Raw genomic sequence first — 25,993 nt, 5'->3', positions numbered from 1 at the left:
ACTCCTGCAGGTATACAACAAATCCTGTCCTGTAGGATTTTCATTCTGTCCTGCAGGATTCCTGCATGATCCCCACACTGTCCTTCAGGATTCCTCTCCAACGATCAATTCCTCCTCACACAATATAAATGTAAGAATCGGACCTGAAAGATGATGCATACATTTAATACGTTTAAAAAAATGGCCTTTATAAAGGTAAATTACGCCCTGGGGGTAATTATCACAAATATGCAGATTTTAAAGGAGCAATGTGTGACTTTTAGCGACATCTAGTGGTTCGGTTGCGAGTTTGCACCAGGTTTGCACTAAGGGCTCAGCCCACTGCTCACCCCTCCCTTTCGAAGAAGCTACGGTTGCTAAAACGGGACAAACATCTCGTCGGCTGAGACAGCAGAGAATAGCCAGAGTAAGCCAAGAGTGTGTAACATTGTCACTGTTTCTGTACCACAGTCCATTATAAACCACATCATGAATACTGTCTGTTTACAAAGCCATAGTCAGGTTTTAATATATAATTTAATAAAATAATAATCAGCTGATTGTCTCACAAACGTAACCAGCAGCACATTTCTCCACACATACTGTAGCAGACCCATAATACAGCGAGGGAGCAGCTATATATTTTTTCTAACAGGGTAGTAATAGTTTAGCTGGCTAATATGAGCTGTTACTGTGGCTGAGCTGGGACGCGTCGGCATCGCATGAGTCCAAAGGTCGGAAGTGCGCGCGCTGTTACAATCATGTCATCTCCGCATCCCATAGATACTATTTACTACACACAATAGGCTTTTTTTCTCTGATTTTTAAAATTCTTCGCGATCGACTTTAGTGATAAAAGACTTTAGTAAAAGTCTCTATCGACGGGTTAGTGATTCCTGTAACGTACTGTTACGGTCAATGACATGAATACTAATCATCAGCTGTCTCACGAACGTAACAGCACATCTATCCCCAACATAACAAACCCATAACACAGCGAGGGAGAACTAAGTTACATGAAACAATCCCAACTACATATTTTACACCACTCACAAGGGAAAAGTCACTACTCACGGAGTGTAAGGCTAGCTTCCAGCTTTCCGCTACTTCTCTTTCAAGGTAGTGATGAAACGCGTTCTGTAGCGCTGTTTGATCGCGGTCGGCTACGGTAGGAATATGACGTCACAACATGGCGACCTTCATAGAAGGGGATTCCCTCGGTTATGGAGCTATTAATGTCTCATTCTAAGGTAATAAAAACATTACGGCTAATTAAGTAAGTTCTTTATACACCACTGAAAACATAGTTATGGATGTCATATTGCATTTCTGTTAATAGATACTCAACTTTGTTACACATTGCACCTTTAAGTAGCCTATGTAAAAGCTGATTGCCTCAAGCTTTTAAAATTGCCTCAGAATAAACTATATTTATAACAGCAAAAATCCTCCCGGAATAAATAACTGTTATTTTACATTTGATCTTAATCTTGACCTGAAAATATTAAAGCTTTAATTTAATCTGTTTCATATTAATTTAACAATTTAATCTGTTTCATATTTGTTCTATTAAATTAGCTTTTGGCCATTGCTTGTAATTACGTTTATTCGTTCTTATTTTATTACTCTCCTTTAATAACACTTTGACTTTATATTCAGACTACAGTTAAGTCTTATTAGGCCTAGTTTTGCTGTTGTATCAAAAATGTCACTTGTAGGCCAATCTAAAACATTTTTGCTTGTTTATTTGAATAAAAGGTTGCATGGGTCCAAATTGCGCGGCTGTAATGAGTGGTGGGCGCTAATGTGCAGTGGCGCCTCTACACAAATGCATGAAGAGAAAAAAACTGCCTTCATTAAAAAAAAATCAGTTAACTACGTGCAGTGCCGCTGCTGGCCATTTATCATAATTACTTTATGATGCTCCCCCCCCCCCCCCCCCTAAAAAATTAATAATTAAATTATTTTTTTAATTTACTAAAGGCAACAATTTGTATTTCATTCTCAATATGTACACACACATTCATTATCCTGTGCCTAACATGATGAAAAAGGCTTTGTTCATGTTAGTGGTCCCCTCACAATTGGCTACATGTTACATAGGTCTTTCAGTTCAAAATGGCCAAATTAGACAAAACTATATTAGCTTGCCTAATTATTTTTTGTCATTCGTTTAACATTTATGACCAAAAAAACTGTCAAATATATACTTACATCCAGTGTTGGGGAGTAGTTAACTACAAGTAGCGACACTACTAACTTAACTACATTTTTCAGTAGCTTGGCTGTAGCTCAGTTGCTTTTTAAACAGTGCTAGCTTTTCCAGTAGCTAACTACTTTTTGCAGCAAGTAGCGGTGTAGCGCGAGCAAAAGCTACATTGCGTTTGTCGAGCCTGTGCGAATCAGCCCGATGCAAGGATATTCTTCGTCTTGTTAGATTACAAACTCATTTTTTGCCATTACCGCCACCTGTTGTTTAATCACGCATCTTGCGGCTAACGGTTCACTGACGTAAAGAAGTGGATTGACAGTGACACACCCATATTATGATTATGATGGAGCCAGAGGTGACGGCAGATTTGGATGATGGAGAAACAACTAAAGTTAATTACCCATGGCCTTATTTGTCAAAGTTCAATCGGTATTTTTGAGAAAATGTTCTAAATGCAATTTATGTTGAATGTATATAGTTCTTGCAATGTTGTAGGCTATTTGTTGCAATTTTGCACTTTTGGCAAACAGTCTGCGATATTTGAGTGTTGTGTGTACTAAAACAATACTCTATGAAATCATAATTGTATTGCATTGTTTTAAACACTAAATATTTTAATTAAAACATTCATCAGACACTTATTCAGTTATTTATAATATATAATTTATAGCATGTTATAATAATAATATATCTCCCAAGTCCCAAGGGTAGCATGTAAAGAGCGAACACGAACAGCAATGGTCCTAGTACGAGCCTTGTGGTACTCCATAACTTGTGATCGATGTGACATCTCTTTATTTACTGCTAAAAATTGGTAACGGTCAGATAAGTATGATTTGTCGATGCAATTCCACTAATGCCATTGACATTTTCGAGTCTATTAAAATAATGTTCTGGTTTATAGTATCAAATGCAATGTAATAATGCATACTTCCCTACTATAAGGTAGTTGAAAAACAGTATGTAACAAAAGAAACAGAATGTAAAGCAAGTACCTGATGACCTACTATTTCTGGTGAGATTCTGAAGTGTGTATACGATGGATGGTGAATGGGAGTGAAGCAACGCAACTGATGCTAGCTGGTGGTCACAATAATGACAAGATTACGATAGTACACCTGAGTCTAGAACACATTCATAGAGGTCTTTAGTTTAAAATTAGTATCTACTCAAAAGAGTATGCGATTAGAGGCGCAGACCTGGGGCTCGTTCTTCGTACGTCGCTAACTCAGTTAGCTGGATTTGATTGTTGGCGATTTGCCATGATCTTGGATCGTTTGGTTCTTCGACGCTCATCCTGGACTTGCTTTCATAGCAACAGGTCCGTCAGCTTGAACCTGCTCGCGAGCAGGCTTATTTCATGTAAACAGGATTAGATCGCGGCTGATACGGGAAGTCCTTCAGCGCAGCGCGATAGTGTAGCTTAATTTCTGAGATTTATTTTTGTTTTCTCGTGAAACGATCGTCGTGAGGGTGTCGTTTAAATACATTATTATTTTGTTGGAAATGCACATTAATATTCGATTCGATATCGGGCTTCAACAACAGCACAAAATGTTTGCATTGCCCTAAAATTATTTGCGAGTGGCTTACACTATTGGAGATGCGGAGAACTTGATAAGCTTTCTGTCGTGCCATGAACAAAGTAGTGCTCTTAGTTTTTTTTTTTGTGTGTTTTTTTTTTTTTTGCCAACTTAGGGTATATTCTAATTTTTAATGAAGATAATGCAATCATGATGACCATGCCGATTATGACTTACAGTCCCTCAGGCTTAACTTACGTGATTGGTGCCCAACGCATTCTCACCCCAAGGCGTCACCTTTGACCATGCTTCAATATTTGACGTTTTAGGCGCCCTTTAGCGTCACTTACATGACGCGATCCTACGGCGTCATCTAACTGACGCTAAAGGAAAGCGTCAGTTAGAGGACGCGGTTAGGTTTAGGTGTGGGGTGGGGGTAGGGTACACGCGATCCTAGGGCGTCATCTAACTGACGCTAAAGGGCGCCTAAAGCGTCAAATATTAAAGCATGTCCAAATGCTTCCCAAGGCGTCAGTTAAGTGACGCCTTGGGGGTGAGAATGGGCTGTGGTGCCATACACTGTAGACTACACACATGTTCACATCAAGGCCTCAATGAAGGGATTTTGTGAGCAGAAAGGGGGCTTATACAGTGCAGCCAAATTACTATTACAATTTTTGGAATATTATATCACTTTTTTTAAAAGGCATTTGACTGAGTAAAATCTTTTAGATGGTGTGTGACCATGTTCTATATCACAAATCAGTGTGAAAGCAAAATGGCCAGGATCTGTGCATGACTCAAGAATTTTAAGAGATTCACATTTATGAACATTATTTGAACATGGTAAGGAAAATTATAAATATCAAACTCACGGTATTACATACACTTATGCTGAGAACTGCATTTTTCCATTAAACAGGTGATTACAACAGGATCCTGCATGAGACAGGTGTTTTATGACCCCATTCCCTGACCCAAGGGCACACAATGACATGAGCTTTGGCCAACTAAAGGGAAGATTTCAATGTCTAAAAACCCTGAGGGTTGCACCTGACAGGGCCTGTGACATTGCATGTGCCATATTACACAACACTGCAAACATCAGAAAAAGAAAAAAAATGTTTAATTAAGCCTAAAATAAAAGACAAGACAAATTTGCAAAACTCTGTTTGCTTAGAGTTTTATTTCAATAGTTCTTTGTAAAGAAAAGCCAGTTATTCAGTCATCTTTTTAAAAGATATTATGCAAGGTCAGTAATAGTACTCTGTGTGATTTTACTCTGAAGTTTATTTTGAAGCAACTCTATTTCTAGTGCAATTTTTTCTTATTCAAGTTCTGTTTCTCCCCCTGATTTTTGTTTTTTCAAAATACTCTATTTTCTGTTGAAGACTCATTTAGGGAACAAATGCAACAAATAAAAAGCAAAAGTTGTCTACACTGCCCACCCCTGTATCACTGCTGTGTGCAGACTCTTCTGTAGGCCTTTCTGTATGTGGACTCCTGTCAGAAATAATAGGCACAGGCACAAGTAGAAATCAATTAAAGACATCAATTAAATTAAAGTACTTCCTCCAAAGGACAGTCATCTGAGAAGTTTTCTTCACTCTCCAGTGCAATGTGATTGATAACTCATGGCAAAATATTTTTTACATTAACATAAGTTTATCAGTTTTTACTTTCACAAGACAAAGCAATTTATCATTACTCAAGATTTAACAGTTGAAATGACTAAACCAGCCAATTTGGATTATAGGTCTACTTCGTTTAATGCAGCAACAAATTATTTTACAGTTACAAAGATATTTTAAATCTCATTTCCCAGTGATGTTGCTGCTACTGGTCCCTGATGTGGGTCTGGAAGAGCTGAACCCAGGGATGCCCTTCACAACAGGGCAATTCACATTCAACCCAAGGGTCAGCTCTTCTGCCAGGGTCAGGAGCATCATTATTATTTTTTTTTCTCAGCATTTTTCCGGTTTGCTTTTATAAACAGACAATCATTTATGTAACAGTGCCTTTTTAAAAGAGACTAGTAGACCTATAAGGCCTAAAATTACCATTAAGTAGAATATTTTTGTACTTCACTTTCACCATGTTTATTATTATAGTGTGGTGAGCTGGTGACTCGACATTACAATGAACAAAGTAATTATGAAATTATGAAAATAAAAATAAAATAATAATAAGTTATTAAAACATTTAACATGGCCACCACAAACGCATTTAATTTGTCTTCTAGTTTTGCCAGCACTCTCTCCTGGCTTTTGCACACTTTGAGGTGTTCCCTGGCGTTTTAATTAAAGACTGAAATTCGGCATAACCTTGCATTAAAAGCGCTTGCTCTGCTTGGGAGTAAAACTGGGCGTGTTCTTTGGCCATGCTGAACAGCCAATAGCAGCGTTGCTGATCACTGGTTCTGCTATCGATACATGTCCCCTTTTAAACCAACGCGAGAACGCGCAGTTATCTCAGATAACTCAATCCAGCGATACTAATCATAAACAACAGGTGTGTTCGAAGAACCCAATTAGCCGGATCATGATTAGCACGATGATATCATCTTAGATGTCTCATTTGATCTCGGATGTTTTAAGCAACGTACGAAGAACGAGCCCCTGGTTTGTAAGAAAAACAAAACTTGTAGACTTCCGTGGAAACCACAGTGGTGTCGGACTTTATACTGACACCTACTGGTGTGGATGTAGAAGCTCGCGAAAGCGTTTCAGGTTTTCGGTTACAGAGGCCACACATAGACAGGTTCATTTGTCGCCCATGACTAATTTATTACATAACCGAAGAGTTGAATAATAGAGAAAGTTAAAGAGATAAAGTGAGCAATACTCAGCTTGTCATGAGTGTACACTGTTTTAAACATTTGTCAAAAGTAATTTTTTTTTAATTATTTAGGTGTAAAACATTAGTGAAAGATCTTTAAATGTATAAATGACTGAAGAAGGCATCTCCAAAAGAAATACACAATAACTGTTTTTAAAATGTTTCTTTATTTTCTAAATTCTTCAGTATTTTCTGCCCATTGGCAGGAATGCATAAGAGACAGATTGGCTCAAACTTTGTCACAAAAAAAAAAAAAAAAAGAAGTTGCCTTTCCATATTTTGTTAACATCCTTAAATCATTTGCATAATCAGGATCATCATTGTGGTTTTCATAACGGTCATTCTTTTCATCAAAACAAGTTTAGCCTTTTCTCGGCACCGTTATCCGATGAGTATATAATCAGACACCCTGCAAACAGTAAAGCTTTTGGAAGTCCAGAGCTGAACTCAAGCCCAACATTTCCTCCAAGTGTAAATACAATCACCAGATGGGAATCTAGACCCGGACGTTTGCATTTCCTCTCTCTCCCGTGTATGTTTAGGAAATTAGCTCTTGGATATTAGCAGATATAAAAACACTAACAACAGTCTCCTCAACGGTGAAGGCCAATACATTGATATCCATGGTTTCCCCGTGTTTTTGAATACAAACCTTCACCATTACTACTTCCAACACACCATTCTTTTCAACATCAAATAACAAGGCAGATCATCAGCAACATTCAAGCAACATTTGTGTATGCAACGCTCCGTTCGGCTAACCGCTTTCAGATAAACGAGCATGTTCTTGGAGTCTCCAACGCATCTGAACTCGTCCATACCTCACTTTTCTTGTGGATGAAATCATGAAATGACATGAAGCACTTCAGAGCACCGCCCTCCCCGCAAAATAGTTATATACATACAGGTACACCAATATATACACAATAAAGCCAGCCCTGAATGCAACAACAAAGATGACAACGAAGGTGTGTGAAAGAGCGACGTACTCGCCTGCAACTTGTGTAGAGATTCTGAGATTTAAGAGGCCAGGCGTACAGGCAAATGGCCCCGAAAGTATTTTGATACTTAAGTCACACAAAAAGAGGTCCGAATGCCATTACATTAGATACAATATGATCGCTTTTATGAGCCATTTGTCAATGACTTTTAATCAGCTGGTGGTTTTAGTGCATGTATTAAGTGGGCACTTTCATCTCAAGTCCTAGCAGAGGAAACACATTAAACGTTTGACATCCACAACGTGTCTCGGTACTTTTGTCTTCATTTTGAACTCGTTCAAATGTCAAGCTTGAATTTCCATGTTTCAGTTACAATGCCACTACCCTAACTAGGCCTAATGCTTTGAAATTCATACATTTTAAGTGTGGCGTAAGTGTCCCACTGTACAGGACAAGACAAAAAACTCGGATGGACAATCTATCTAAGGCAATCTCAGTGAAAACCTTCCCACTTGCTTAAAAAAACAGGAGTAGTCCATAAAAAAGGTATAAAAAGTTAACTGCAGACCAGCTGAGGGGCATTCGACTACACACCATCTACAGCGCAAAAGTTGCATAAACACACAAACACCACACTCCATCTAAAGCCAGCTAATACATCCATTTCATGCACTTAAAAATCCCCTGGATCAGACACGTACTGTGTGAACGTGAGGCAGTCGAGTCTTGACATCCTTCAATACTGAGTATCTGAGTGCTGACGTGTATGATATCATTCACGTCACAGAAGATTGTCATTCTTTCACGATAAAAGGAAGGAAAATGACCGTAAAGGTGTATTTGTGCCACGTTTCCCAATCCCATCCGCCATTACGGCATCACATCCTGAAATCTGAGTGTGTAAACCATGCTTTTGTCAACAGAGACTGCACAAAGAGAGCAATTCATCACCTCACAATGCTTCCCTCAAGTAAAGCTGGTTTGAAAGCCGTTCTCATCAGTGTTGTAGTCGAGACCACCTCACTCGAGTCCGAGTCGACACCGAGACCAGAGAGAGTCGAGTCCGAGTCAAGACCGAGTCCATAGAGAGTCGAGGGTAAAAAGGCCACATGGTGGTGGTGTTAAAAGTAATTTTATTACAATTTGTCATGCGCAGTTGCGCACTAGAAAATCACCAATCACTGGGCGTGTCAATCAATTTAAAGAAATATTTTATTAACATACATTAATAATCATGAAAAATATTTTTAATTGAACTCGGGTGGACTCGGGAATAATTCCGAGTCCTAAAAAAATTTTTTTCGAGTACGAGTCAATTCCGAGTCCAAATGCACACGAGTCCATGACAAGACCAAGACCATTAAAATATGGTCTCGAGACCGAGTCCGAGACGAGTCCGAGTCTCGAGTACTACAACACTGGTTCTCATGTCATAATATTGATGATTTCGGTTCTCGTTCATCAAGCAGCCGGAGGACTCTCTGATTTTGATCATTTTTTCATCTCACGATACTGAAGCATGTAAAATCCATAGGTCGTATATTGATTATTTAGTTGAGCTTCTTTTTCATCCATATTTCCATGCATTGTTGAGGGAAACACATAAAGGCTTGGGAGCATCCAGTACTGTGGCAGTATCATGGAACAGTGGTGGTATCCCATGGTATTTTTTGAGAAAAAAGGGAGAAAAAATTAGATGGGAGAAAAAATATTATATTGCGTTCTCTTGCAAAAGTATTGTTTTCCCCTGAGAATATCTGTGTGCACTCGCCAATACTTGTGCCAAATCATATGATAAACGCAAAGTTTCTCTGGTGAACGCAATACTTTTGCCATTGAATGCAAATGTTTTGCAAGAAAACGTAAGTTTCTTTATATACATGAGAGCCCGACCGATAAAGGATTTTGAAGGCCGACACCGATACAAATATTTGTTGGTTTTAAAATCCGATATTCCGATATATCGGCCGATATTATTATTATTTTTTTTATTTCAGAAACGAGCAACAAAATATTATCAGATTTCCCTAACATTAGTTATTTGTAGTTATTTATGAGTTTTAACTAAAATAATATGATAATGCATAACTGGTTCTTTCCGCCCGACTTTAGCTGGATCAGCGGGTTGCAGGATGTGTTGCGCGTTATATACACGAGTGTTGCCAACAGGGACGGTGTAGAGTGCCCTCTGGTGGACAAACTATACAACTCCAACTCCAATGAATATTTATTTTTGAAATATTCATTTATCGGCCATTATAACTGCCGATACCGATATTTTAGAAAATGCCTAATATCGGCCGATATATCGGTCTGGCTCTAATATATATATCAAGATACCATACTAAAATACCATGATATTCCATCCTGTCAGTGTCAAAAAATGGCCCAATTTTCCTGAATTAGCCCTATGGTACGAACAATGCCATAATAATTCCAACAAAACGGTATTATCATGGTACTTTCTGGTGCTATTCCAAAAAGGAGTTGAGGGAAACATTCGACTTTCTCTTTTAGACTCTCTCCAAAAAGAGTGATCCTGAGAAAATGTGAGGGAGAGAGGGAATGAAAGAAGCGGCGACTCGCGTGCACATACACACTCACGCACGCACATTTAAGACTCGTTTAATCTTTCCTTTCTCTCATACGGTAAAAAACAAGAACATCTCAGTCCGACGAACAAAATGACAAGAAAAAAAAAAAAAACAGTCCCAAAATGAAACCTAAAAACAATCGAGTCTCAGTGAAGAGAGTCATTTGGATGAAGGATTAAAACGGATGGAGATGTGAGGGTGGCACGGCATCTTTAGACTGACGCTGGGGGGGATTTATCGCCCATCTTGAAGCAGGTCAGGCTTGTGTTTGCTTTGTTTATGGCTATTCGAGGCGATGATAATCATTCAATGGCCTGAATCGTCGAGGTCCTTGAGTCCGACCAGTAAGCCTGGTGTCGCCAGATATACATGTCCAGTAGTTTTTGGCTCAGGGAAAGATGCTATGCAAGCATGCAAATCAGCTTCACATGCAGTGTTTTCCTCCACCAATGTTCACAGAGAGCGAGTGAATACAAATGAGCGTCATGTGACCTCATTAAAATGGCTATTTTAACATCTGAACATGAACATCATTCACTCACCCCCATTCCGTTCCAAACCTGCATGACTTGGCTTCTGCAGAACGCAAAAGCAGATATTTTGAAGAATGAAAGTCAAAGGGGTCCATTGTTGTTTTCGGAAACATCTTCGAAACATCTTTAAAACGTCTACAAAACAACGAAAGTCATACAGGTTTGGAAGAACATGAGGATGACTATTTGTATTTTTAAGGGAACCATCTCGTTAAGCGAGGAAAATCAATAAGAGTTTTGTTGTATATCCCAAATGCCAATCAATTGAAAGCATGTGTCCATTTGTATGTTAGTCTGTGTGTATGAACTGGTAATTCGGTTTCCCTCTTTTTTTCCGTGTATTAGTGTTCGTGTGGTAGTGTGTGTGTGTGTGTGTGTCAAGTGTAAACCTGTAGGTGCGCTAAATCTTTTCAGAGGTTTTCAACTACACATTCCTAATCCCTCACCATCCGAGTCGGACCAATGCCTCCACGACCGCATCCACCGAACAAACCGTCGACGTAACAACAAACTAAGACACGAAACGAAAATCTCGAAAGGATAAAAACTGAGAAGAATCCGCCAGGAATTTGAGCAGGCGAGAGAAGGGGTCGGGCCGCTTTATAAGGGGGGGTTAAAGGGCATGCCCTCATCACTGGGCGTGGCCGTGTCGTCGCTAGGCTCGAGGCTGTCCTTAGGGCTCAGGGTGCTGTCAGAGAGGGGCGTGGCCTCATCCGAAGGGGGCGGGGTCTCGGCCGAGCCGTCCTGCTGTCCGTTAGGGGTGGCCGTGTGCAGGGGTTCGGGGGGCGTGGGAGGGGGAGTGTTGGCGTCAGGCTGGGTGCTGATGGGTAGCGAGGCTGGCACCGGCACGGGCTCAGTGGGTACCGACGCCACAGGGCGAGGGGTGGAGTTGTGCAGCAGGGAATCGCCCAGGCCCAAGCTGGAGTCGCTGTGCACCAGGGAAGAGGTCTTTTCCACCAGACGCCACTGCATGATGCTCGTGTCCTTGCCGCCCGTTGAAATCAGGTGACTGTCGTTGTGCATGAAGCTCACGTTTGTCACGTGACTGCTGTGGGCGCTGTACTTGTGGCTTGGGGCCTGCAATTAAATAACAAAACCAATCAAATTTCAGATAAATCAATGACATAATCGCCCTGGCCTTGGGAAATTCACCCAACTACGTTCAGACGACGTCCAATTTTTTTTTTTCTGATACGCGAATCAGATTGTTTTTTCCATAACAGTGTGAACAGCACATGCAATCGGATCTTTTTAATTCTGATTTGGGCCACTTGTATATGTGGAATGGTGTTTTGCAATGCGAATTTGCAGTTTGAACCGTCTGAAAAGGTCAAAATACTCTTTACGCATGCTAACATTTGCACACGGAGGGATAATCACAGGCACGTGACAATATTATATACAGTATTATAGTACAGAAATCCCTGGAACTCATTCCTCACAGCCAGTTTTATTAAGTTAGGAGCTATACATATGATTAAACTGTGAAATTATATCATGCCCTGTATTTTTTCTTTGTACATTTCTGAAAATTCACTTTCTGTAAAGCTGCTTTGAAACAATATGTATTGTGAATTGAATTAAACCTGGGAAAACCCAGACAACTTCCAGCAAATTTAGATTTGCTCTGAAGTTTAGTCTGGCAAAGAGCTCATTCAAGCCCATTTCCAATCCGTCGAAATCGCGGCACCAATCAGAAACGTTGGGGCGGGCTTTACACGATGACGACAGCGCTGGGATTTTGAAGCAGATTTTGTAGCCTACATTAAAAAGATGCACGCCGTCGTCGAACATCACTCGTTCGAATCATCTATCACGTCTGTTTTAGGCGATTCGAACGTTTCCTTTTTGTTAAAGAGCCCCTATCATGGATTTTTGAAAATGACTGTTCATATGGTGTGGAATATAGCTCTAAGGGAATAAAAACATCCTGCAAAGATTTATATCTGAAAGTGCACCGTATATAAAGTTATTGTTATGAAGTGGAAGGATGATGAACCCAAACGCAGACAGTGTACAATGAACTCAGGGTTTATTAGGACAAAAAAGGAAAACAAAGCCCACGAGGGGGCAAAACAAGACTGGGTAACAAACACTAGACTTAAACCGAGGTCAAGACAGGAACAATACTAAAACACGAACAGACTCTGGATTAACAGTTAACTCAAGGGATTACTCACTGCAAACTTCACAAAACAACAAACAGATCTCACAGCAGGTTTCACAGCATGTTTCAAACAGGGTTTCAAACAATGAACCGACACAGGACAGCAAACACAAGGGGATTATAAAGGGGAACACTAATGACCAGGACAGGTGAAACTGACTAGACAATAATCACAAGACTAGGATAACAAGGGGGCGGGGTAAGTTAACGAGACAACACAAGCACATGGCCCAAACAGGCCATGCGCTTGCACACAAAACATGATTCTGTCATGATCCTGCCTCACGACTAGAGAAAATCAAAGACAAGAAGGCAGAATCATGACAGAACCCCCACCTTAAGGAGCGGCTTCCAGACGCTCCTCAAGGGGACATTAAACACGGGACATGACAGACTGTGACAAAGACACAAACCAACAGTACATAGCAAAAACTAACAAAGGCATACAAAAATACACAACGACAGGATTGGGGTGAAACATCAAAAACAACATACAAGGCAGAGGAGGTGGAGGAAGCACAGAGTCTTTGAGCGACTGTCCAGGGTGGGTGGGCGGGACAGGGGTCCTGGGACCACAGGGAGTGGACTTAGGAAGAGAGGACCGAGCGGGCTTGGGAGGAGTGGTGTGGGACAAGGGAAAAACAGTCCGGGGTTGAGCCATGACAGGGGAGACAGGGGAAACAAACGGAAGTCCAGGGACCGTGGGGACAGGGACAAATGGGGAAACAGTCCGGGACCGGGGTTGAGCGCAGACAGGACTGACCGGGGAAACACACGAGGTCTTGGGAACAGTGGAAGTCACAACAGGGATAGCAACTGGGGGTACAGCGAACGATGGACACGAAGCTGGACTCATGACGGGGGGTGTGGTAGGAGATCGCAGAGGGAAAACTGGGACAGAGCTCACAGAAGGTGACTCTGATCCGACGATCATCCTCTCCGACTTGGGAGTGGTGTTCTCCGCTGCAGGTTCAGGGACAGCGCCTACCGACATAGGTTCAGGGACAGCACTTACAGACACAGGTTCAGGAACAGCGCTTACAGACACAGGTCCAGGGACAGCGCTTACAGACACAGGTTCAGGGACAGCGCTTACAGACACAGGTTCAGGGACAGCGCTTACAGCAGCGGGTTCAGGGACAGCGCTTACAGACACAGGTTCAGGGACAGCACTTACAGACACAGTGGGCTCGGGACAGGACAGGACAGGCACTTCGAGGATCTTGATCAGACTGGACAAATAGTCAGACAGGGTCTTGGCAGCCAGAGAGATGGGCATCTCCTGACGAGCAGAAACCGACTGCAGAATCTCTCTTGCGGCTAGATCGGCCGCAACTCTCTCCGCAGTGGGCTCTGGGACGGCGCCTGCTGGAGCGGGCTCTGGGACGGCGCCTGCTGGAGCGGGCTCTGGGACGGCGCCTGCTGGAGCGGGCTCTGGGACGGCGCCTGCTGGAGCGGGCTCTGGGACTGCGCCTGCTGGAGCGGGCTCTGGGACGGCGCCTGCTGGAGCGGGCTCTGGGACGGCGCCTGCTGGAGCGGGCTCTGGGGCGGCGCCTGCTGGAGCGGGCTCTGGTGGAGCGGGCTCTGGGACGGCGCCTGCTGGAGCGGGCTCTGGGAGAGACAGAGACCGAGGACAAGAGGCTCCCTTCTTCCTCTTCTTCTTCCTGGGTCGTGGAGCAGAGGACATAGCCAGGTTTGTGACCGGTTGGGGAAGCACGGCAGGAAGTGTGGTCTCAGTGGAAGAGGACTCCGAAGTAGACTCCCACGACAGCCGTCTCTCTCGCTTGCCACGGAGACTTGCGGGTGCAGCTGATGTGTCGGGAGCCGAAGTGGAGTGAGCCTGGTTCCCCTGCGTAACCACAGCTAAAATGTGACCCTCCGGGATCACTGGCAGCCTGGCAGGTGGTGACAAGGTGGTGGAAGCCGGCGGATCCTCCTGGGAGAAATGATCCCAGAGTCGGGCCCAATTCTTCAGGATCCACTCACCCTCGGGTGGGACAGGACCGTTGATTCTCTCTCCGTCTGTGGGAGCTGACAACCACCACTGTTCCGGCTGTGGCCGGAACTGGGAGAACAAACTGTCTGCTGGGTTCCTTGGGGGTCGGTTCATTCTGTTATGAAGTGGAAGGATGATGAACCCAAACGCAGACAGTGTACAATGAACTCAGGGTTTATTAGGACAAAAAAGGAAAACAAAGCCCACGAGGGGGCAAAACAAGACTGGGTAACAAACACTAGACTTAAACCGAGGTCAAGACAGGAACAATACTAAAACACGAACAGACTCTGGATTAACAGTTAACTCAAGGGATTACTCACTGCAAACTTCACAAAACAACAAACAGATCTCACAGCAGGTTTCACAGCATGTTTCAAACAGGGTTTCAAACAATGAACCGACACAGGACAGCAAACACAAGGGGATTATAAAGGGGAACACTAATGACCAGGACAGGTGAAACTGACTAGACAATAATCACAAGACTAGGATAACAAGGGGGCGGGGTAAGTTAACGAGACAACACAAGCACATGGCCCAAACAGGCCATGCGCTTGCACACAAAACATGATTCTGTCATGATCCTGCCTCACGACTAGAGAAAATCAAAGACAAGAAGGCAGAATCATGACAGTTATTGTCTTTCAAAAGTGAGAGTCGACTCTGAGTCTATGAAATGAATTGTTTTTGAAACGAGTCATTAGCTGTTACATCGTGACGTAGAGACATTTTGGCCGCGCCCAGCAGACGGAAGTGTAAACTTGAAGTCTACACATTCAAATACTTCAGTATAGCATCATGTCGAGAAGACGCTGTGTTCTACAATGCAAAGACAGTTCAGCCACTTTGTTTTCATTTACCAGGGGCGAGCATGTGAAGAATCGGTGGTTAGAGTTCATATTTGCAACGATACCACAACAGTATAGCCCGATTGTGTTCTCATCATTTTAATTAATCGTTCAAAAACATAAATGCATTCAAATGTGGATTCGCAAGCGGTTGTTCCTGAAGGAGGGCTCAGTACCTTACTTACCCAGTGTATATGGATCAGCTTCCTCCTTCGAATCACAACCTGTTAGTATTATTAATAATTGTTGCTTTTATGGGTTTTGTAGCGTCGGGCGCGAGGAGGGATGGCGCAATGAGTATGTGTGTGCGCATATGTGTGTGTAAGTTACGCTCAGCGCAGCTTCTAGGTCTCCAATGTCAATTTGTTTTAAATATGTGAAATGTTTGTCGCTGTCATTGGAGTTGTCATAAAGAATAGAGCGTCTTGTAGTACTGCAGTGCTTTATCAATATGTTTATGCGTTATGCTAACAAACAACTGACTGGGTCGGTCATCTGACCAATCACCGCCGATTAGCGTCACGCAAAGGAGTGGTTTGGAAAAATGAGTCGTTGTACGAGTCATTTGGGAGTCGGTGAGCAAATCAGTTAAAAATAAATGCATATTATAAGACAAATAAAGTGTTTTTTTATCCTTGCATGCACGTTAAACTGTTTTTGGGAACTCCTAAAACAGAAATAGGAACATTTCAAATGCTATGACAGGGGCTCTTTAAAAACCGAGCAAAGAACAACACTCTGAGATGTTTCTCCGCCGCTCTGCATACGTTATCTCCTTCATCGCTCTGATTGGTTTTAGGTCTATCCGTTGGTGACGCCCCTCTGGAAATGATTTGTCTATGACGCTGAGAATGGTCTGGTTTTAACCATTTGTTTGCTTCTGTGATCATCTCTCCACAGCCATAGGGTAACAGATAAACTGCTCTGAACTAAAGCAGAGAAGATGGTGTGTGTGACAGACCTTTGGTCTTGAGCAGGGATACTGGAAAAGATGCACTTTACAGAAGTCATCAGCCAGAGCGATCACCTTCCTGTTGTGAGATCGCACCAGGGCATTGATATCTGTCCCGTCTGAGCCTTCCGGCCAAACACCTGTAACACACACACATCACAACACTGTAACTACAATAAAGATTCTATCAATTTAATAACTACATTCATCACAAGCCTGTCACTATTAAGACAATGTAGCTTTTCAAACAAGTGACATTTCCAAGAAACGTGGAGGAACAAAACATTACATCATGCTTATTACTGCCTCGTTTGTTTTTCCACCAAGCGAGACGTAAACGGGTGTATCACACACACTTTTCTAGAATGTTCTTGCTCATATAAGAGTCATTTTAGTCATTCAAAGGTTATTATTACACGGTGAAGATTTCAATCAATCATAGATCAGATTGATGTGGATATGTTTGCATAAGCCCGTCATATCAACAGATCATTCAAATCACAATGTTATGATAGATTGATTATAGAGTATTTTTGAGACAATAGATTATACCTAGGAAATCTCATTTTTTAAGTTTCATAACACACTGTTCACACATGATACATAAAAATTGTTACGTATAGCCCCTTTAAACAATTGCATTGATGAATATGGTTCATGACTGCTTTTAATTTAATACTATAACTTAATTTACAAATAAATGCTTTAAAAAAAATAATTCCTCATTTTGTCTCTCATAGTTGAAGTGTACCTATGATGAAAATTACAGACCTCTCTCATTATTCTAAGTAGGAGAACTTGCACAATCAGTGGCTGACTAAATATTCTGTAGGCATAAAGCTTACACATTTACCCAAATTTGTAATTTAATCTTAAAATGGTGGCAAGAAAGAATAGAATTCAATTCCTTCTTAATTTTTAACAAGGCAAGGTATTTTTTGACAATATAATATTCATTAGCACAGTCAAAAACTATGATCATAAATGGATAAGGAGCCTTCAGCAAGATCACCAGCAGGAGGCAGAAGAACACCAGGTATAGGACACACACACACACACTTTTCTGTAGCATCATTCATCGCACTGCTCTAATCTATTGGCTCAGTGCTGAGGAATTTCTACAGTTCAACCAAATATTTTTCCAGTCTAATAAAGTGCTAAAATATGTGGAGCTGTGGTGAAGACTGGGCTGTCTTTGTGTAAACGTGCAGCCGTCTCCAGCATTACAGACAGCACACTCCGCTGACAGATAAAGTGACTTCTGTGGCCTCAACTACTTTTGGGTTTTGTAAATCATCCTGCTTAGACATGAAGTCACTCAGAATTGGAGCGAAATTACAACGACAGACGTGAATAAAGACGAAAGAAGAAAAGGGAGAACAGATGACTGACAATCAGACTAATAAACGGGTGATGAGCAACATGTGTCAGCAGAAAATGAGCTAAATATGACAAAACCTTCCTCTGGGGGACATCTCCATTTACACACACTATGTATACTGCATATTACTAGACTGCATACTACTATAATTAAAAATGTTTTAAATAGAAAACAGTTATATTAAACTTGAATAATATTTCACAATATTACTCCTTTTACTGTTTTTTTGAGGATGAGTATTCTTTTGCAAACACACACACACGTCTGGTTTACTGTCTTTGTGAGGACGTATCTCCATAGACGTAATGGTTTTTATACTGTACCAACTGTATATTTTATCCTCTTACACTAACCCTACACCTAAACCTACTCATCAAAGGAAACATTAAAACATTAACATTAAAAAATAATAATTCTGTATGATTTATAAGCGTGTTTACCCTCAATTTTATGTCCACAAAGTAACGAGTCCCCATGAGTCTGTGTGCATTCAGGGTTAAGTCCCCACCAGGATAGAAAAACATGCACACACATAGACACAGTAAAAAAAATAAATAAATAAATAAAAAAATAAAAATATATATATATAGTTTATAATTTACTTTATATAAAAACAGTAGAGGTCCAAAATGTCCTCATTTAGACTGCCAGTAACTGTGTGTTGGTGTGTGTGAGCGAGAGCATGACTAAGACCCCCTCAAGACTGAACCACTGACAGGAAATGAGTGTTAAATAGAGCATACAGTTCAAATACCAGACACACGTTTGGAAAACACTGACGAGACATGCATACGCAGAACACTCACGCACAATACTCATAATACATAATTAATGCAGGCGTCATTCTAACCAATAACTCCCACAATGCATCACTCCACAGACACTGACCAAAGACGTGGAATCCGAGCACACAGGTGTACGAGGCCCAGTCGATGTCCTTGCACTCAGAGCGGTTACGAATCAGCTTACAACCGTTTGGAATGTCCCCTGTGGAAGCGGGAAAACAAAACGCAACGTTTCAGCGACAAACCACACGCTGAAACAATCATGGTGAATTTTACGCAAACACAGACACAAAAAATGTAATATGATCGGATATTTATGTTTTTTCAGAGAGATTTTTCCGCGGTCAGACACTTACAGTAAAGGATTTCATAATCTCCTGAGTTGGACATGATGAACTTGTTGTCGGGGGACCAGTCAAGATGTGTAATGTAGCTGGAATGTCCCTGAGGAAACAGATTAAAAGATTTGAAACTCAAAAGTTGTATGTCAAAAAAATGTCATCACTGTATGTTTTGCAAGAAAAAAAAATATTCCAGGGAACACAAATGAAGATATTTTGTAGAATAGCTAAGCTCATCTTTTCCCTGCAATGAAAAAATGTAGTGTTTTTATACGGTTTAGTTTCAAAGACGACAAAACGAGCACTATAAATGTGCATTCATTCAACCAGTGCATTCAATAGCCAAACAATATCTTTGTGCAAGGAAAAGACCAAAACAATGTTGAAAACTTGCATCTCCATATTTTATCATTACTGTTATTTTAATTTTATAAATCATCAAATTCATAAATCATTACTTAAAGTCAGTCTGTGCCTTTTGCAAATATTTAACCAATGAATGAATAATAAATGAAGTAATAAAAAGAGCTTGTGACTAAACCTCGTGTCTCCATTGGATCCTCAAACTGTCAGTCAAACCCTTATAACTCCACCCACCTCTATCGGTAATGACGTGACTAAATCCTTGTGTCTCCATTGGATCCTCAAACTGTCAGTCAAACCTCATAACTCCGCCCACCTCGATCGGTAATGACGTGACTAAACCTCGTGTCTCCATTGGATCCTCAAACTGTCAGTCAAACCCTTATAACTCCACCCACCTCTATCGGTAATGACGTGACTAAATCCTTGTGTCTCCATTGGATCCTCAAACTGTCAGTCAAACCTCATAACTCCGCCCACCTCGATCGGTAATGACGTGACTAAACCTCGTGTCTCCATTGGATCCTCAAACTGTCAGTCAAACCCTTATAACTCCGCCCACCTCTATCGGTAATGACGTGACTAAACCTCGTGTCTCCATTGGATCCTCAAACTGTCAGTCAAACCCTTATAACTCCACCCACCTCTATTGGTAATGATGTGACTAAACCTCGTGTCTCCATTGGATCCTCAAACTGTCAGTCAAACCCTTATAACTCCGCCCACCTCTATCGGTAATGACGTGGCTAAACCTCGTGTCTCCATTGGATCCTCAAACTGTCAGTCAAACCCTTATAACTCCACCCACCTCTATCGGTAATGATGTGACTAAACCTCGTGTCTCCATTGGATCCTCAAACTGTCAGTCAAACCTCATAACTCCGCCCACCTCTATCGGTAATGACGTGACTAAACCTCGTGTCTCCATTGGTTCTTCAAACTGTCAGTCAAACCTCATAACTCCGCCCACCTCGATCGGTAATGACGTGACTAAACCTCATGTCTCCATTGGATCTTCAAACTGTCAGTCAAACCTCATAACTCCACCCACCTCGATCGGTAATGATGTGACTAAATCCTTGCGTCTCCATTAGATCCTCAAACTGTCAGACAAACCTCATAACTCCGCCCACCTCTATCGGTAATGTACAGAGTAAGGTACAGAGTTTTTAATACTCAAAAAATGATATATAAAAGGCAAATGTTTTATGTATTTGAGGAGCGGAGAAGAGTGTCTTAATCTAGCGTTTGTCGTCGAGTCATAGCCAATATGGTCTTAAATAGCCTGTGTGAATTACGTCATCTTTAATACCTTTATTATTTTGGCCAAATTACAGAAAAAAACTGAGCGCCCACATTGCTAAAATAAACTCAATAACTTGTAAATATAATGCAATGCACTTATTGCCTCAGATGCGGACAATCAAAACATGCATGTCCGAAATTGTTCAGAAATGTACTCTTTTTAAAAGTTAGCTCAAGTGTGCAAGGGAATTACTGATCCTGAAGACTAAGATGTGGCGTACAAGTTTGATCACTTTGATGAGCGTTTTAGGGTCCTTTGTTCTTTTTGGAACCTGACAGCAAATGAACATCCATTTTCAATGTCTAGAAAAGATCAGCTTGGACAATCTGAAAATATCTCATTTATAAACACATCTCGATATTTCACAGAAGACAAAGTCATACAAGTTTAAAACAACATAGGGCCGAGTAAATAATGATTATTAGGTAATCCAGCTCAGGATGCATTAAATCAATTGAGTTCAAAAGTCTAAAATCTCCAGCGAGACCGGAAACGTCTCACAGACACGGACAACTAATCAAAGGATTGGAAATGATAATAAATACATAATGCTGGAAGGGTTTCCACCCAGCTCAATCTCTGCTTATCCGAGTCCACAGGCTTCACTCCCACATGAGCACTGACATCTTTATGTGTGTGTGTGTGTGTGTGTGTGTGTGAAAGCCTGCTATCTGCACACTATCCAGTTCCAACTAGAATATAAAGATCACCTATCGCTCCATTGCCAACTTTCATACACATCCTGACATGTGATTTATGTAGGTCAGAAGAAGTCCAGCATTCCCACACTGCACATGGTTTACAACACTTTTGCACACTTAAGTCAAATTTCAAAATGTATGAATCTCAAATGAATTGTGTAGATAAACTATTAAACCTGCATTCAAATCCTGGATTTTGTTTCAGAACTAACTTGACTTTTCGGAGCCATTTTTAAATACTTAATCAGCGTGGTGATCTGTAGTTCTTGTAGGAGCCATTTATACCTTAACCTTTGGGGATAGGTTAATATTGCAATTACTTACTCTAGCCACTTGGTGGGAGTGTTGAACTGGGTGTGACGTCACTGGGAATTAAGTATATTAAACAGGTGTGGTAATCAGTTAGGTATGGTGTGGATGGTGAGGAACACACGGTTCTTACCGTAGCCGTGAGCACCCAATTTACCAACAGCACGACAGCACTTTAATATTTAGCACTGGGTGAAGTACCATTTTAATGTAAATTATTACCTTTCATACTTTTATAATAAACGGGAACACCACCCAAAGAGAGCAAATGTTTGGACTCTGAAATTTCTGCTACGCGTTGAGAACACCATGCCATCTATGCCGAGGCCTATAGGATAGCCTCAACACAGTAAGAACCGATTCCTTCCTGCTTTGGATACGCTTCTGAACTGAACTGGAGTGTCCTGATCGTTTGGATATGAAAGGATTGCCCATCTCATTGTCATTGGATTGCTTACTCGTGTCATGGAGCTTGGAAGTCATAAATGAAACACCTGTAAGTTCTCTCACAGATTGCAATTAAGGAAAGCTGGTGGGTACACTTTCATTTATTCCTGCTGATGGAATTGCAAAAAAAGGTGGACTTTTGAAATTGAAATGAAAGACTGTTTCAGTGTTGTTGCTTCGTAAAACTCATGGTGCTGTGTTGTTCGTGCTGTTGGTTTCCTCTGCATAAGGAAAGTTAATTGTGCTGTTTTCATTGAGCGCTTTGAACTTGACGTGCTTAATGCATAAAGATGATTGGAGAGGAAGAAACCTTGCTCGGTAGAGCCAAAATTGCTTCTGTGGTTACGGACGAAAACGATATTTCTGATAAGTCTAGTGTTGCTGTTGATGACTCTGGGAAACGCATAAGAAAATTAACACCTAAGGGACTTACAATGCTGTATGAAAATCTGCAAAGAAATCGTAAATCTCAACTTATGCAAGCCAGTAAAATTAAGCAGAGGATTAATGAGGTTCTTTCTGGGAAAAGAACATCTCAAACTGTGTCTGATGTGCAGAAATGTCTCAATAAATATACCACCTTGTGCAATGAGGCTTTAGAAACTCAAACTACTTTGCTGGAAATGCCTATGCCAGATCCTGAACATGAAAAACAACAACGTTGGCTTGCACAGAAAACAAAGGAAATTAATATATTTGAGAATGATGTAAAGAAATGGTTGTCAGATGCTGCTGCAAAAAATGATGATGAGAATCTTAATGTGCCATCTATAATAAATTCGGACATACGGCCTGAAGATAGTATATCCAATGTTTCAACTAAAGGTTCAAACCATAAAGATCATTCTTCTATCCATTCAAAGGCTTCCAGTATTATTTCTGTGTGTTTAAAGGTAAAGGCTGAAAGGGCTGCACTTTTACAGTCTGCAGCCGCTTTGAGAAAAATGCATGACATTGACGCTGAACAAGAAGTCCTTCAAATGGAAAAGGCAAAGCTGAAAAGGAAAAAGGAACAGCTAGAGGTTGAGGCCAAGTTGGCTGCTGCTACGGCTAGATTGTCTGTGTTTGAAGAAGTGCATGGTGGTGTAAATGTGGATGAGGATGAGGAGGATAATGGAGAGGATGCCATGAATGCCTATCTTCATGCTCATTTAAAATCACAAACATCAAGTTATTCTAACACAGCACCTGTCTTGCAACTTTCTAAAACTGTCTCTTTCCAACAGGACCATTCTCTGCCATTGGCTGTACGGCCTAAGGGAAGGCCTCATATTCTACAAGCCCAGTCTTTAGCAAGGTCTGATAACTCTTTATCTTCATTGTCATATGCACCATCTTCTCACAGGTCTGAAGCCCAGGGGAACATCTTTGGAACCAGCACTAACGTTGCACCAACAGGACTTCAGCCATTGATCTCACAAGGGAGTACACATATCCAATTACAGTCGCATCATCATTCCTCTCTAGACAATGTTCAACACCTTCCCTTGTACGACCTTATGCAACAGCAAACTAACATCATTGCTCAGCTGGTTCAGAACCAAGCCTTAGCCTCTCTTCCACCACGAGCTATTCCAGAGTTTGATGGTGACCCACTTAAGTATGCTGCCTTCATTAGAGCGTTCGAGCAAGCTATTGAAAAGAAAACTACAGATAAACAAGAATGTCTTTATTACCTTGAGCAACATACCAGAGGGCAGCCAAGGGAACTGGTTCGAAGTTGCTATAACATGGCTCCTGGGCAGGGTTACGAGAGAGCAAAGAATTTATTGAAAGAATACTTCGGAAATGAAATAAAAATTGCTGTAGCTTATATGGAGAAGGCTATGACGTGGCCTATGATGAGGGTTGATGACATTAATGCTCTGCAGTCTTTTTCAATCTTTTTAAGGGACTGTTGCAATGTCATGGAAGATTTACAACATATGGAGGAGTTGAACGTGCCATCCAATCTTCGCTTGATAATGATGAAATTGCCATATAAACTGAGGGAGAAATGGAGGTCCGTCGCTTGGGAGCTACAGGAGCACCGTGGTTATAGAGCTATGTTCCCAGACTTTGTGGCCTTCATTGAGCGTCAGGTAAAGATTCTGTCTGATCCTCTTTTTGGTGACCTACAGGGTACGCCACCAGACCCTCCCTCTAACCCCAAGAGTAGACACACCGGACGAGGCCAAGCTACTGTTGCTGCCATCAATACTGCCTCAGGATCAACTACATCAGCAGCCTGGCACCAACAGCGCAGAGGGCCAGCTTCACAAAAGAATGACGAAGAGTCATGCTGTGTGTGTAAGAGCCAGCATTCAGTGGAGAAGTGTTCACAGCTTGATGAGATGACACATAGGGAGAAATTGGAGGCTTTGAAAGTAGGCAGAGTGTGTTTCAGCTGTCTGAGGAGAGGTCATATGAGCAGGGAATGTGACAAGCCTTTGACATGTGATATATGTAAACACAAACATCCAACTGTCCTGCACATTGAATCTAAAGCACAGGAAGTGTCAGTCAATAATGCATCTGTGTCATTGGAGACATGTGGCCATACTGGGGCCGGAAGTGATGAATGTGTTCTCGCTATTGTGCCTGTACAGGTGAAGGCCAAGTCTGGGAGCACAATTATTAACACCTATGCCTTTCTAGACCCGGGGAGTTCAGCTTCTTTCTGTACCCAGCATCTCATGAGAAGACTCAAACTTTCAGGGGTCAAGACTAGCATTCTTCTCCATACTCTTGGCCAAGAGAGGTCTGTAGACACATTCTTGCTTAGTGGTCTCGAGGTTTCTGGCTTGAATGAAGAAAACTTCCTGGACTTACCTGAAGTCTACACTCAGAGGACCATACCTGTGAGTAGAAATAACATTCTCACTCAACAGGACCTAGAGGGATGGAAATACCTTGAAGGCATTACAGTTCCCAAGTTTTGAGGCAGAGGTAGAATTGCTGATAGGCACCAATGCGCCGAAACTCATGGAACCATGGGAGATAATAAATAGCCAAGGTGAAGGACCATATGCTGTCAGGACTCAACTGGGGTGGGTCGTGAATGGTCCGCTGAGAGGTGGTGAGCCGCGTAAAGGCAAGATGGGCCATCCTGCTGTCACTGCCAATAGGATCTCAGTCGCAAAGCTAAAAGGGCAAATTTATGAACTTAAGAGTGTCAGGGAAGAAACTGAAGATTCTGTGGCATCCCTACAGGCTCAGCTGGAGAAGATGGAAAGTGCTGATACTATCGAAGCTGAACCGTCGTTTGAGAATCTGGAGAAGGACGCATGCATGATCTCACTGGGGGAGGAACTTCAACAGCTTAAAGAAGAGATGAAGCAAGTGAAGGCCAAGAGCAACGAACTGCAAGGTAAAAACTATGCCACAGTGGAAGCCCTATCTGCTACTGAGAGGCTGAGTGAAGAAAGACTGAGCCAGGCCAAGGCCGCACAAAGTGAAGTTGAGCAGCAGCTGAGCTCTTTCCAGACAGACACCAGAAACGCTTTCCAGACACTGTTCCCTCACATTAACATAGAAATGCATCAGACAAACTGGCTGGAAGCATTCACACATGAAGCACAGAAGAACCTGACAGAAAATCAGCAGAGTCCAGCAGAACAGCAGCACATAATGTCCAGCTCAGATGTGACGGATCTGCAGCAGAAACTTATTCTATCGGAAGAGAGACGGAGGTCACTTCAGGCTGAGTGTGAGCAGTACAGATCAACACTTAGTGAAATGGAGAGCACGCTGAAAGTCTTGCAGAGTAGTGTGGAGGATGGCAAGCTCATGTGG

General features: G+C 41.7%; 2 protein-coding genes across 6 annotated transcripts in view; both read right to left on the bottom strand.

The window, feature by feature from the left end:
• Positions 1-11,069: 11,069 nt before the first annotated feature.
• Positions 11,070-25,993, bottom strand: part of eml4 (EMAP like 4) — a 128,533-nt gene continuing 113,609 nt past the window's right edge. For all 5 annotated transcript variants that reach the window (XM_039690349.2, XM_039690351.2, XM_039690347.2 and 2 more), the window contains 4 exons: positions 19,109-19,196; positions 18,856-18,954; positions 16,596-16,726; positions 11,070-11,697 (listed from right to left, as the gene is read on the bottom strand). In XM_039690349.2, coding sequence (XP_039546283.2) covers positions 11,221-11,697; positions 16,596-16,726; positions 18,856-18,954; positions 19,109-19,196 — 795 coding nt within the window. In that variant the 3' untranslated portion in view covers positions 11,070-11,220. The remainder of the gene's footprint in view (positions 11,698-16,595; positions 16,727-18,855; positions 18,955-19,108; positions 19,197-25,993) is intronic.
• Positions 13,786-14,897, bottom strand: LOC148977237 (uncharacterized). The gene is made up of 2 exons (XM_089117402.1): positions 13,911-14,897; positions 13,786-13,797 (listed from the first exon to the last, which is right to left on the bottom strand). Exons 1-2 carry the CDS (start codon positions 14,895-14,897, stop codon positions 13,786-13,788), a joined length of 999 nt encoding a protein of 332 aa, XP_088973528.1.

The sequence above is a fragment of the Pimephales promelas genome, chromosome 11 (genome assembly GCF_988280905.1).
Source record: "Pimephales promelas chromosome 11, fPimPro1.hap1.1, whole genome shotgun sequence".
Lineage (NCBI taxonomy): Eukaryota > Metazoa > Chordata > Actinopteri > Cypriniformes > Leuciscidae > Pimephales > Pimephales promelas.
This window is presented reverse-complemented; position numbering and strand designations above follow the sequence as displayed.

Coding starts and splice junctions, on each gene's coding strand:
- LOC148977237 (XM_089117402.1), bottom strand. CDS start 14,897: ATGAACCGACCCCCAAGGAACCCAGCAGACAGTTTGTTCTCCCAGTTC.